Below are 14,705 nucleotides of genomic sequence, written 5' to 3'. Positions count from 1 at the left end.
CACCTTCCCCAGTCCCAGGGGCCAACTTTGATTTTTTTGACTGGATGGATGGATTGAGTAAGACCCCCCCAACAGGGGTCGAGGGAAACAATGGCAATGAAATTTTGTCCTCTGATGCGCCGCACAGCACATGGAAAACAGCTGGTTCACAGCTATCCATCCACCACAAACAGTGCAAAATCCAAAGAATCCTGCCCCGAGTCCATCTGAGTAGTTTTCTTACCAAAAATGAAGCTTGTGGATTCAAACAACTTTAAATTCAAATCGGGAAAATTAAAGATGGCCAGCGCTGGAGCGATTTTCAAAAGAAAATAGCCCGGGAAAAGCACAAAAAAACCCTAACACACAGCAATTTTGGGATTTTAAGGGTGAGGGGACCTAGGACTAATCCACAAACTGTCCAAAAACCACTTTTGGAGAACCCCCCAAAATGGCTGTCAGCCTTCTACTCACTGTGCCATACTGTGCTGTGAGCTGCAAAAAAGGAAGCTGAAACATTAAAGGGAGATCCTCTGCCTCAATAAGCCTTAAAACCTGGACAGCTAATCTTCTGACTTTCACTCTAGCTCGACACCCTGGCCGAAGACCTTCGTCGCCTCCAAGACACACCACATACATGACCAGACGGAGGAACACACAGTCAGCCTCGATCCTGGGCCACACCTCCATGGAGCAATGCAGACTGCGCTCAAACCCACTAGCATACAAACCTGGGGTGAGCCAGCTCACAAGGGAATGGTCCCTGAGCCCCAATCTGAGAATGCAGGCTGTCCAAGCAGGAGCATTGCAAAGCAGCCAACCTCCTAAAAGCAGACTTTACCCTTAAAGCCTGCGATCTCCCGCAGCCAGAGCTGTCCCCGCGGGGAAACTCTGCAGCACAAGATGTGAAGTGCATAAATAAACCTGAGTAGAAGAAAAAAATTAACACAAGCAGAAAAGACTAGCTTCTACTGTTTCACTTGTAGGAAAGCAACTGGTGACCAGAAGGCAGTCCCAAGGTAAGAAGGGAGGGTTAGAAAAATTAAGTAAATCAGGCTTCCTACAAGCAGTCTCGTGACTTGGAATGCATAACCCACTTGTCCAGGAATAGAGTGGAATTCTACAAGAAAATCGCATTAGGTTTGCTATCAATAGAATTCAAACGGTTCAACTAAATTTATTTTTAAAAACTAATGAAGTCTAAAGCAAAGGTGTCTTTGTATATCCTTAATTTTCTAATAGATTATAATCTTTCATTTTAAAGTTAATTTAGCCCAGATCAGTTTTAAGCTCTGCCCTTTAGACTACTCCTCTAAGCACGACAGTAGAGAGCTGCACGGGAACGGGGACGACGGGAATCCCGCGGGAACCGCGGGCATCCCGCGGGTTCCCCCTTCGGGTCACGGGGATCCCGTGGGGACGCCCCTAGGGTCGCGGGGATCCCGTGGGGACGCCCCCTAGGGTCACGGGGATCCCATGGGGACGCCTCCGAGGGTCACGGGGCTCCTGCGGGGCTGAATGTACTCAGTCGCGCGGCTCTTCTTCTCCCTACCTTCTCTGCTTGCAGCACAGAGCCGAACGGAAGTCTTCCCGACGTCAGCGCTGACGTCGGAGGGGAGGGAGGGCTTAAACAAAGCTTAAACAAAGCCCTCCCTCCCTCCGACGTCAGCGCTGACGTCGGGAAGACTTCCGTTCGGCTCTGTGCTGCAGGCAGGGAAGGTAAGGAGAAGGAGAGTAGCCTCGCGGTTCGAGTGGCTACCAAGGGAGGGAGGCGGTTCGCCCCGCCCCGGTTGCAGCACAGCCGGCCAGGTCCCCTTACTTTTGTGGCACTTCCCCGACCGACCGATAACAGCCCGGGTCCGACAATCCTCCCTGCCCTGTAGCCGCGAATCTAAATTACCTTCTTACAGCAGCTGTAAGAAGGTAATTTAGATTCGCAGTTAAGGGCAGGAAGGTTTGTCGGACCCGGGCTGTTATCGGTCGGTCGGGGAAGTGCCACAAAAGTAAGGGGACCTGGCCGGCTGTGCTGCAACCGGGGCGGTAGAGAAGGAGGGGGAAGAAGGACGCTGAAAGGCCATGGTGAAGACAGGAGGGGGGGGGGAAGGACTCTGAAAGCACTTGAAGACAGAGGAGGGAGAAGGACGCTGAAAGCACATGGGGGAATACAAAGGGGTGGAGAAGGACGCTGAAAGGCCATGGGAAGGGCGGGGGGGGAGGACTCTGAAAGCACTTGTGGAAGACAGAGGGGGGGAAGGACTCTGAAAGCACTTGTGGAAGACAAAGGGGGGAGAAGGATGCTGAAAGCACATGGGGAAGACAAAGGGGTGGAGAAGGACGCTGAAAGGCCATGGGGAAGACAGAGAGGGAGAAGGACCCTGAAAGGACATGGGGAAGATGGGGGGGAGAAGGACACTGAAAGGAAATGAGGAAGAGAGAGACGCTGGCAGGGAAGAGGACAGATGCCAGACTATGGGGGGAGCGGAGAGAACAAGATGGGTGCCAGACCAATTTGGAAGGGGGAAGAAAGGGAGAGGCACAGTAACAGAGCAAATGGAAGATGCAGAAGGAAGAGAGACAGTGGATGGAAGGAATTGAATGAGAACATGAGGAAAGCAGAAACCAGGCAACAAAGGTAGGAAAAGAATTCTATTTCTTTTTTTTTTTTTTTCTTCAGGATAAAGTAGTATATTAGTTGTGTTGATAAAAATTTATAAACATTAGAGGCTCTGGTAGAAACCCGTTTACAAAGTATGTATTCTTCCCAATTAATATTTTCAAATTAATAAAGTCTTTTTGCTTATTTGTAAATGGGTTTCTACCAGAGCCTTTAATTCAGTAGCATAATTAAATGAAATAACTATTTCTGAAGTTTATAGGGACGGGCGGGGACGGAGGGGATTCCTCGCGGGGACGGGTGGGGACGGAGGTGATTCCTCGCGGGGACGGGTGGGGACGGAGGGATTCCTCACGGGGACGGGTGGGGACGGGTGGGATTCCTCGCGGGGACGGGTGGGGACTTTGGCGGGGACGGGTGGGGACGGGTGGGATTTCTGTCCCCGCGCAACTCTCTACACGACAGTTTTAAATAATTCCATCCAGTGCTGTCAAATCCCTATTTTAAAATGCTTCCCCTCCCTTTTTTTTTTTTTAAATTGCCAATCTACCAATATTATGAAGGTCCTCTTTATATGGCGCCTAAGAATTCTATATATAGTATCATACCCTGCTCATGTATGTTTATTAATCATTTTGGCATCCATTAACATTTCATATCTTTCTATTCCCATTTTGATTTTATATTTTCTTTATTCCTGAATATATGTTCAAAACATGGCCCCACAGAAATACTGAATAAAAATTAGACTTACCCTGTCATTCATTAGCAAATCTTTAACAATAAAAGTAGCAACTAAGGACTTCAAGGGAGCAGCAAACTGATCAGGTGCCAGCAGAGCTATATGGCCAATAGATACCAAAGGTGTAATGAGCTGTTCAAGGTTGCTTGGATCCAAACTCTTATGAAGTGGCTAGAACAAACATCATAAAACATTAGGTTTACTCAGCATATGTACTGTATTTTATTAGCACACAAGTATGGTCGACGCTTCCATATATCAGAATTTAGCAATGGGAATGGAGATTAAGTATTCTTTTACAAATTAGATTTTCTAAAACAAATTAACATACATTGTGATCACCATTTTAAGCTGTAAAATGTGAAATATGACACTACAGAAATATTTTTGTTGTTAACTGTTCTTTCTCCTATAAAACCTAAATGCACATTTGAAATTTTCTAGGTCTGGTAGAAAAAGTGAAGTTGCTTGCTGTAATTTAAATTTATGGTTGTGTTATGGTTGTGAGATGTACCAATATACTTATTATTGATTATCTGTCTGTTTCATCAAAAGATATATGACGCGCTTATGATTTCTGCTAATTAGAATCATGGTTGTGTGATGTATTAATATATTTATTGCTAATCGTTTTTAGTCAGTTATCTATCTCATCAATTATGATTTATATATTTCTTTGTTCATTCACGCAACAACTCCAGCATGTAAAGTCTTTTATAGATGAGTCACTACTTATTTTAATTATTTTATTTTATTTTATATTTTCATATTTTATGGCAATGTTGGTTTTTAATCCATTGATGTATTTTATAGATACATCTTCTATGTAATGTCTGTTTTTTTATATATATATTTTTTTATATGAAACAAGATTTAATATGTCTTATAATATAGGGCTGACGTCCGCATATTATTTTACATCTTTATGATTATTATGTCTTTTTACTCTATAGCTGCTACTCTACAATTTTTTTGTGACTTTTTTTGTTTTCCTTTTTTACCATGGTATGTATCTCATCGATAATGCATTTTTTCACACATCTGTTTCCCTTTTTCTTTCTTATGGGTCACGTTTTTCTATGTGTCTATCTTTATTCTGACTCCTTTTCTACAGTTAGTAATGTAGGTATCCTATTTTTGATGTTCTTTATCTTATTAAGATCACTCATTCTGCTTTGCATGCAGTGTATTTATATTGCATGCTTTTATATTTATTCTTATTTTCATTTATCATTTTTCAATATGTACACTTGTCCTTTTGTTGTATTTAACACTACTTTGGGATAACAACTTTTTAAATTTACTTTATTATTTATCTTTTATTATGTGTATGTTTTAATAATAAATTTTATATTATATTTGTGCCTATTAGGACCCCTGACGAAGGTTTGTCCGAAACACGGACCGTGTCGGGTCCCTTGATTAGTAAAAGGGTTTGCATATAATTATTTTGTCACAATAAATTTTGCCAATGTCTTGTACAGACCTGCAGTTTTGTTTTGTTTGTTGTTGCTTACCTGTAACCAGGATTCTCCTTCTATAGGATAAATCAAACATGCAAAAAAGTGATATCATCTGACTAATACTCTAGATAGTTTTCTTGGAGCTCAGATTAAAAAAAAAATACAGGAATTTTCCCTAAATATACAATATATTTCCTGAACTACAGCCTTCTGAGTCACTTTATTCTAATACAGATCTGAGAAGTGAATATCCCAGGAATGTGTGTATATATGTTATTGACTTTAGATTTTCATTTATTTGAATTGTGCTCACATCTTTTTCAGTAATAGCTCAAGGTGCATTACAAGGAGGTGCTGATAAATCCTTAGTCTTTGTAAAGTAAACAAACCACAGGATTGAAAAAATTTATTTACTCTACATATTCACCACTGAGCTCCTAACTTCTTTTAACCCAATCAAGAAAAAGTTTGATTTTGCTACAAACCACTTGTCTGCAGCTAATATGGCATCCTCAATGCTTGAAAATTTTCTTCCCTTGAGGGGGGAGAGACAGAGAGACAGACACAGAGACAAAGAGAGAGAGAGAGTGAGTGTGTGTGAGAGAGAAAGTGTGTGAGTGAGAGAGAGTGAGTGAGAGAGTGAGTGACTGAGAGTGAGTGAGTGAGTGACTGAGAGTGAGTGAGTGAGAGTGTGAGAGAGTGAGAGTGTGAGTGAGTGAAAGTGAGTGTGTGTGAGAGTGAGTGTGAGAGAAAGTGCGTGTGAGAGTGAGTGTGAGAGAAAGTGAGTGTGAGTGAGAGTGCGTGTGAGAGAGTGTGAGAGAAAGTGAGTGTGAGAGAAAGTGAGTGTGAGTGAGAGTGCGTGTGTGAGAGAGTGAGTTTGAGTGTGTGTGAGTGCAAGCGACTGCGTGTAAGAGAGAATCAAGTCTCTTTCATTTGAAAGGAAGCTCTGGCATGAGAGGGCATAGGATGAAGTTAAGAGGTGATAGGCTCAGGAGTAATTTAAGGAAATACTTTTTTACAGAAAGGGTGGTAGATGAGTGGAACAGTGTATCTGGGGTCATATTGGTGAAAGTGTCAGCCTCCAACATTATCAGCCATAATCACCACTCAACAGTAGAACCTATTGGCTAGACTGAAAGTGTATATGTATCACATTTAGAGAGTCATATCTTGTAGTCCCTGTCAGAGGACTGCTGTTAACACATGAACTTAAAAGACAGAGCAATTCAATTTATAAAAAGGGCTGCAAATGAAATTTTAAGGTGCCACAGCCACAATAGAGGATGGCACCAATTGAGCTATAACTGGAACAAGCAGCAACTGCTCAATCAAAAAAGAAAAGCACTCTTCAGTGGGTCTCACTTGTGGGAAATGTCCAGTCTCGCCAAATGAATTACATGACATATTGATCACAAAACTGACCCATTTTAACATATGATGTTTTATTTTGCATCATTAAAAAGTCCAAATGAAGAAAATGGCAATATATGTGAATTCTTAGATAAAACATGGTTCTTTACCTCAAATATCTGTGCAAATTGTGTTTCCTTGCTGGAAAATATTGAATGGATGCAGTGAATGGAATACTTAGCCTGGCGGGGAGGTCCCTTTTTAGCTTTCTGTTGTAAAACTGGAAGCAGGGCTCTAAAAAAAAAAAACAAAAAGAAAACCTGTTTTAATGCTTTAGAAATGAAAATCAATTCACATTTTCCACAAAGTTTCTGAGTTTCCATGCATTTAATATGAGCTTGTACGTATTATTTTATACTTATAAAAGTCTTAACATCTTCTATTCAAAAATTATTTTTAAATCAGAACCTCAAGCCCCTCCCCGGTGTATCCCAAGAAGCATCAGGGTGGGGAATTACCATTTTAGACCACATAGCAGCAGAATATGATATGGATGTCCCTCCGGCTCTGGGTCATCTCTTCAGGTAATGGGGGGGAGGGGCAGAGAAGGGGAATGGTCGGGTTGGGTCGCAGGGGAGGGGGTAGTTTAGTGCAGTAAGAGAGAGTGGGCATCTCTCCTGCTACCGGGGGGAGGGGGGATGTCACAGTCGTGTGGGGAGGTGTCGCGGGAGAGTGCTGTGTTTTAGTTTTGGGTGGGTGGGGTTTATGGCCAGTGTTGACTGCAGCATTTTTTCTGCATATGTTCCCATCAGCGATGGGCACATGCAAATTAGGAAATCTTCACATGCTGTCCGCTGACCTTATTTGCATGCGTGATTTTTTAAAGAATGTCTCGGTTTTTTCAATTCGGTAGCAGAATGGTTGCATTAGCAGACCATCGCTTTTTGAGAATTTTCCCCCAAGTCTTTAAAATCAGATTGCTATAAAGAAAATGGTGATCCATGCACTGAGTCATGATCAGTCCAGGAAAGATTGTAACATGAAAAAATTGGATAAAATAAAAACCATTGAAACTTTTGAAATGATTTGGTCCAAAATATGCCCTGCATTGTGTGTGTTGAAAACTGGATCCAGTGTTTCATTTCTAAATCAATAAGAAATTGATTAAAATATTTGGTATGTGAATGTCCCAGATTATCAAAATGAGTATTGAAATTGCCTATAATGATCAAGTTGGAATATCTTAAAGATAACTGAGCGATAGTTAAAAAGATTTTGTCCCAGGTTTTAAAAGATAAATTTGGTGTACAATAAATTACAAAAAAAAAAAAGGGCCGTTTTCAAATTAAGTTTAACTAGTAGTAATTCTTGATAAGGAAGCATAATAATACGTAGTTCTATAAAAGAAAATCTATCAAATAATAATGCCAGTACATCACAAGTAGTACAAGATTTGGCTAGATAACTATAATTAGAAGGGATTGAGACTAAATAAAAGAATCTTCCCCATGTCACAGCCATGTTTCTGTTAAACTAAATATTTGAATATCATGTGAAATTATAATATCATGTAAAAAGGCAGTTTTACTTTTAAATAAAAAAAACAAAAAAAAATTAACTTACGATCGGATGTGTGGGAAGTCCTCTTCAATTTTGTGTCCTGTGTTTTTGAATATTTGTAGTGCAGCCTCAGCTACCTTTTCATCATCCATTTTCAGACAAGCCAGAAGAGACTCAAAGGTTTCTGCTGAATGGAATGACATGGGATGTGTGAAGGAAAGCACCTATGGAGGGGAAAGAACACACACACACAACTATCATCACCAAAAAAATCAACTAGAGCTGTAGTGAATTGCATATTTTACTATAAGGTCAAATATGAATAATGAAAAATATCTGACCAAATATGAATTATGAGCTTTGAGCTTCAACATAAATAATAAAAGAAGCAACGTTAAATTAGAGATCAAATTTTTACCTCAGTAGAAATTAGTACAGTAAAACACCCAATTATTTGTATTCAAATTTAAGTCACTATTTGGCTGAATACAAATAATGTACACAGGGCATTGAATTAAATAAGTCCTAAAACCAATCTTCAGAAATTGCTTTTCCAAGTTTGCCTTCTAGCAGTATTGAATCAAACATTGAACTTGCTGTGACATTCCAAAATCGAAACATAAGCTAAACTAAAGAGAAGGAGGTAATTTTGTTTTTTAACTGGAGAAGCTAAACATATTTGAGACTGATTGACTTGTAAAAGTAATTCACTCAATCTAACCTCAAGAGGCCTCATCTACAACCTTGAAGAAACAGCCAGCACCAACTTTCTCTCTGAAACTAAATATTTGAATTTTATATTTACACACACAGTGATGTGAAAAAGGTTTCCCCCCTCCTGATTTCACCTATTACACTTCTCCCTCCGTATCCGCAGTTTCCGTATCTGCGGATTCGCTCATTCATGATTTTTCGGAAGCTGACTCTGCCCCCCCCCCCCAAAATTACATCATCATTAAAGTTCTTTTTCCTTTTACTGTACCGATAAAAAAGTGTATCGCTTACCATTCACTCTGAAAATTGCTGCTACCATGCTTTCTCCCACAAATTCACTGCTTTTATGCTTCCCAGTGCACTGAGAAAAACGCTGCTTCCCAGCATGCCTGCCCAGAAATCGCTGCTTGCTTGCCTGCCCAAAAATCGCTGTAGAAAAGTTATTCGCAGTTCCAATAATAAAAACGGAAGGCTTTTTCTAAAAACCGCAAATAACATTTTAAAAAGTTATTCACGGTTTTTTCCGTATTCGCACCTATGGTCCGCCCGCATCCCCCGTGAATACGGAGAGAGAAGTGTATTGCATATATGTCAAACTGAATGGTTTCTAATCTTTAAACAAAATGTAGCATTACATAAAAGGGAAATCAGGAGAGGGGGAACTTTTTCACATCACTTTATATACTAATATACATCTTGTAAAGCTTAAAAGGGACTACTTATCTTTCATAATAGATTTCAAAATATGGATAAAGCAGCTATTAAAAAAAATAACTCGGGACAATTCGTCTGCCATTTCTTGCTCTCCAGCCCATTCTAGTAGGATAAGCGGTTTGAATCTTCTCTGTCAACACTATGGTGATGGCGTACATAAATCATCAAGGGGGCACAAGAAGCGCTCTCTTAGGCCAGGAAGCTCGCATGCTGTTACATTGGGTGGTAACTCATCTTCTGTCACTCTCAGCAGCCCACATGGCTGGCGTCTACAACGTTCAGGCAGATTTCCTCAGCTGACAGATTCTGGACCCGGGAGAATGGTCCCTCTCGCAGAAAACAGTCTGATTGTTCAGTGCTGGGGTTGGCCTCGGATATGGACGATGGCTTCAGCGGAGAATTAGAAGACCAGGCGCTTTTTCAGCCAAAGAAGTCAGCGTGGTTGTCTAGAGCTGGATGCTTTGATGCAACCCTGGCCGGTGCACCAGCTCATGTACATGTTCCCTCCATAGCCTGTGGTTTGTCAGGTCATCTGCCAGATAGCGATGCCTGGTGATCCTAGTGATTCCGGATTGGCCTCGCCGCCCGTGGTGTGCGGATCTCGTACATCTTCAGCAGGATGAGAAGCTCTGGCTTCCTCAGCATCAATATCTTAGGGACCAGTGCCCATGCAGACCCCCCAGCTGCCCATGCAGACCCCCCAGCTGCTTCATGGGTGGCTACTTGGTGCTCCCTTCATACTTTTATCTAGTTTTATCTAGTGGATATGGTGGCATGTTCTGATGCCATTTTTGGGACCTTTGTTTTGAGGGCAGGCTCTTCTGTTCCTTCCTAGCTACTGTTGCTTTGGTATGTCACCTAGCGTATGGAATCCGGAAGGGACGTAACAGAATGGAAGATTAGGTTTATACCTTCGATAATCTTCTTTCTGTTAGTCCCTGGAGGATTCCATATGACACGCCCTCTCTGTATACATTCAGTTGTTTAGAGTATCCTGCTCTTTTCTGCCTCAGTTACTCTCCTTACAGAATTGAAGATTTTCCAGCCAGTGACCAGATCCTGTGTGGAGTTTCTGTGAGTATGCAAATTACTGAAGGCCTTTCTTGGGGTGCTCGTTGCACACAGATTAGTTCTACATTGTCCTCAATATTTTTCTGAGTTGCCTTTGTGCCTGTTTATCACTTGTTGATATTTTGCAGAGCAAACCAGTTAATGAACTACTTATGTTGATGCATGCACATAGTTCTCATGCATACTCATTGGGAAAATCCTGAAAACCTGACTGGATTGCGGCCCTCAAGGAGGGACTTTGAGACCCCTGCTCTAACCACTGCACCACACGCTCCCCCTGCTCTAACCACTGCACCACACGCTCCCCCCTAATTTGCTAACCACAGAAGTCAGACTTACAGACTGATCAACGAAAAACACAGTAAACATTACTTCCAACTAATTAATTCCCCTACTCTAAATAGTAAAGCGCTCTTTAGAATAGTTAACTCCCTCCTAGACATAGATTCACACAAACGCTCCTGCTCTGACCTCCCACCCCCTGCTACAACCCTAGCAGACCATTTTGCCAACAAAATTCACACCTTAAAATCGTCTCTTATAGCCCCCAGTCCTGAGCCAATATTCAACCTTCCTGCAACAGACACAATAGGTTCAATTACAGACATGACCTGGAGCTCCTTCGAAAGCCCAGACTGGAACCTCTTTCTCAATCTCTACTAAAAATACGCTAACTCCAATTGCCTATTAGACAACTGCCCACCCACTATCATGAAATCCGCTCCCCCCTCATTCAAAGCCGAACTCTTCAATTGGATCTCACTCTGCCTGACAACAGGTCACTTCCCGACTGAACTTGGCCACATCCTTGTCTCCCCCCTCCTCAAAAACAACAAGGAACCTATCTCCTCCACCGCCAACTACAGACCCATCGCCAACATCCCACTCTTCCAAAAACTCATGGAAGGCCTTATTAACCACGACCTCATGAACTACTTAGAAAAGTTCCATATACTTCACGACTCCCAATCCGGCTTCCGCACAAACCACAGCACAGAAACTGTCCTAGCTGCTCTGACCAACTACCTCCTCCACCTGTTCTCACTGGGCAAAAGCGCCCTAGTACTCCAATTCGACTTAAGCAGCGCCTTCGATCTGGTCGACCACAATATCCTGCTCAACTGCCTTGACTCGATCGGTATTACCGGCCAAGTACTAAACTGGTTCTCAAGCTTCCTAACCAACCGTACTTACCAGGTCCACAGCAATGGAACCTTCTCCCATCATTGGCGCAACCCCTGCGGAGTCCCACAAGGCTCCCCTCTATCCCCCTCCCTTTTTAACATTTACTTGGCCCCCCCTGGCACGGACACTTGCTGACTTAAACCTAAAATCATTCATATACGCAGATGACATCACCATTATCATTCCCCTTACTTCATTCAACAGACGGAACAACTCACCTCCTCCGTCCTCACCAAACTAGAACTATGGACCTCACAATTCAAATTAAAACTGAACACAGAAAAAACCAAAATTTTCCTGGCAAGTCCTAACCATAAACTTACAAACACCTCCCTGAAATTGAACGGCTTAGACTATCCTATCAACCCCACCATAAAAATCCTTGGAGTCCTCCTAGACAGATGCTTGACCTTCGAAGATCATACCAGTGCCCAGGTCAAAAAATGTTTCTACTCCCTCTGGAAACTTCGCACCATTATATGCAACTTACAACAAATGTAACTTCTCTGCAATAGTAACCGACCTGAAAAATAACTTCACCGCAAATGTAGCGTCGCCGAAAATGTAAATGTAGCTATGCCAAAAAAAAAAAAAGGGTAACTTCGCTGTAATGTACAGTCTCTTCATCTGTTAACCGCATAGAACTTCCATGGTAATGCGGTATACAAAAATAAAGTTATTATTATTACTACTATAATTCCCTAATTTTTTCCTTACTTCCACTTTTGTGGAGAGGGACCACATCCACCCTTCTCCAGTCCTCCAGTACCACTCCTGACTCTGGAGAAGCATTGAAAAAGTCAGTCAGCAGAGCCACCAGAACTTCCTAAATTCCTTCAGCACCCTCGGATGTACACCATCCAGCCTCATCACTTTGCCTACCTTTTTTTTATTTAGCTAGCTCCTCATAAACACAACCCTCTGAAAATCAATCAGGGTCTATCATTCTTCCATCCCTATTCAAGTTTGTCTTCTGCGATCCCACTCCTGGAACTTCAGCCGTGAACTCAGAACAGAAATATTTGTTAAACAATTCAGCCTTTTCTTTATCTGCTTCTACATATTTTCCCCCTTCACCTTTGAGCCTCACAACTTTTGCACTTCTTCCTATCACTAATATATCTAACAGATGTCTTGTTTCCCTGTTTTACAAGGATGATAAATTAGTAGAACATCTTTATGGAGGGCACTATGTGTAAGCAGAAGCAAATAATGAGGCTAAGCCACTGATGCTGATAAAACAATGGCAATAGATCATAAAACTTTCACATTTGGTATAAGATTCCAATTGCCATATTCTGGACTGAGTGGAGACACTAACAAACATTGTGGAAGGCTGGCAATAATCCAAATGAGATGTGAAAAGGAATGGATAACTAACTCCTTGTTAATTGCAATTATCCAATAGATGTTGGACAGTCTGGAACTGCTAAAGAGCATAGAAACAATGCTTAGCAACAACAAAAATATGGAGTGTGTTTTTATATTTAGCATAAAAGAGCTTTACCTTTAACAATTCAAGTCCTGCTCGAATTGCCTGATCAGTCGGTACTCCTTCCTCTTCATCATCTGCTGTCCCATCTATTGACTTGTTTACCTGTTTGATAAGGGAACTTGAAAGAACATTATCACTGTGATCTATATGTTCTCAAACACCAAGACCTTGCTAATATTTTACAAAAGTAAGAATCAGAATTTGAAAGGACAAACATCTATACTCCTGCATTAAAAAATTTACACTTCTCAGTGATAATTTATGGTTTTCACATATGTTATTATAGTATTACACAGATTCAGAAATATCACTCCAAAACAAAAGCACCACACAAGCCAAGAAAGCTAGCTTATTACTTAAGCGAAAGAAAAGCCTCAGACAAACGGAAAGGTGTACCCACACTTGTCCACCAAAGCATCATAGGCAAAAAACTTTCGCACAAGTTTAAAGTTAGCAGGTGGGAGCAAAAAATAGCCGAGAATGATTAATGGTAAAAACCAGGCCGACGATCATTTCATGGCCGGTAACCACTGCTTCAGGGCCTTAGCGCCAAATCCAGGCTATCAGTACGCAGATCCTAACTGCTGCTTTCAGTAATAAGCTAGCTTTCTTGACTTGTGTGGTGCTTTTGTTTTGGAGTGATATTTCTGAATCTTTGTACTATACCTCCCTCCATTCCTCCCTGTTTTTTGGGATTATAGTATTACAACCACCCAGATAAAGGCATATTGAAAACCATATGCAAGTAGTAAATTCATTCATTATTTATTTAAAACATTTACAGTCATGTGAAAAAATTAGGACACCCCATGAAATATTCAGTTCTTTCTTAAGAAATGTTCACATATCAATGTCAAATCTTTTTTTATTTATCTCTGGAAAAGAAAGTGATGTAATTGCAGGTAAACAAAAATTTTCCTTGATTTACTGATGAAATAGAAGATGAAATAGAAGATGAAATAGAAGATATCCACAAAAATAAAAAACTGAGGAAAAATTAGGATACCCTATACCTAATAGCTAGTGTTACCCCCTTTAGCTGAAACAACTGCAGTGAGACGCTTCTTGTAACCATCTACCAGTCTCTGACATTGGTCTGAGGAAAGTTTGACCTACTCCTCAATGCAGAATTATTTCAGCTGTGAGATGTTTGAGGGGTTTCTTGCATGTACAGCCTGTTTCAAATAACCCCTTAGCATCTCAATGGGATTAAGATTAGGGCTTTGACTGGGCCAGTCCAGGACTCTCCATTTCTTAGTTTTCAGTCAGTCCTTGGTGGATTTACTGGTATGTTTTGGGTCTTTGTCATGTCGCAGGATCCAGTTCCGCTTCAGCTTCAATTTTCTTACAGATGGTCTCACATGTTCCTCAAGCATCCTCTGATACACAGTAGCATTCATGGTGGATTCTATGATGGTGACCTTGCCAGGCCCTGCTGCAGCAAAACATCTCCAAACCATGACACTTCCAGCTCCATTCATAGTTGGTATGAAGTTCTTTTCCTGGAATGCTGTATTTGGTGTACGCCAAGCATGTCCTTTTTTCTGGTGTCCAAATAATTCAATTTTAGACTCATCTGTTCATAGAACACTATTCCAGAAGTTCTGTTTTTCTACGTTCTCTCTGGCAAACTTCAGTCTGGCCTTGATGTTTCTCTTAGAGAGCAAAGGTTTCCTCCTTGCACACCTCCCATGCAAGTTAAATTTATGCAGTCTCTTTCTGATTGTAGAGGCATGCACTTTCACATCAACAGTAGCAAGAGCCTGCTATAGGTCCCGTGATAACATTTTAGGGTTTTAGGAAACTTCTTTTAGCTTC

At 41.3% G+C, this 14,705-nt stretch overlaps 1 protein-coding gene across 4 annotated transcripts in view; it reads right to left on the bottom strand.

Moving 5' to 3' along the window:
- The window catches only part of PDS5B (PDS5 cohesin associated factor B), a 376,109-nt gene that overhangs the window by 170,395 nt on the left and 191,009 nt on the right, over positions 1 to 14,705 (bottom strand). For all 4 annotated transcript variants that reach the window (XR_004539863.1, XM_033948532.1, XM_033948529.1 and 1 more), the window contains exons 18-21: positions 12,900 to 13,005; positions 7,772 to 7,932; positions 6,319 to 6,442; positions 3,348 to 3,506 (exon numbers count right to left, since the gene is read on the bottom strand). Coding sequence is in view for 3 of the 4 variants with exons in the window: in XM_033948532.1 (XP_033804423.1) it covers positions 3,348 to 3,506; positions 6,319 to 6,442; positions 7,772 to 7,932; positions 12,900 to 13,005 (550 nt within the window). In the remaining variant the exon portion in view is untranslated. The remainder of the gene's footprint in view (positions 1 to 3,347; positions 3,507 to 6,318; positions 6,443 to 7,771; positions 7,933 to 12,899; positions 13,006 to 14,705) is intronic.

This window comes from Geotrypetes seraphini, chromosome 6, assembly GCF_902459505.1.
Source record: "Geotrypetes seraphini chromosome 6, aGeoSer1.1, whole genome shotgun sequence".
In the NCBI taxonomy this organism is placed as follows: Eukaryota; Metazoa; Chordata; class Amphibia; order Gymnophiona; family Dermophiidae; genus Geotrypetes; species Geotrypetes seraphini.
Note: the sequence above shows the minus strand (reverse complement) of the source record. Positions and strands in the feature narration are given on the sequence as shown.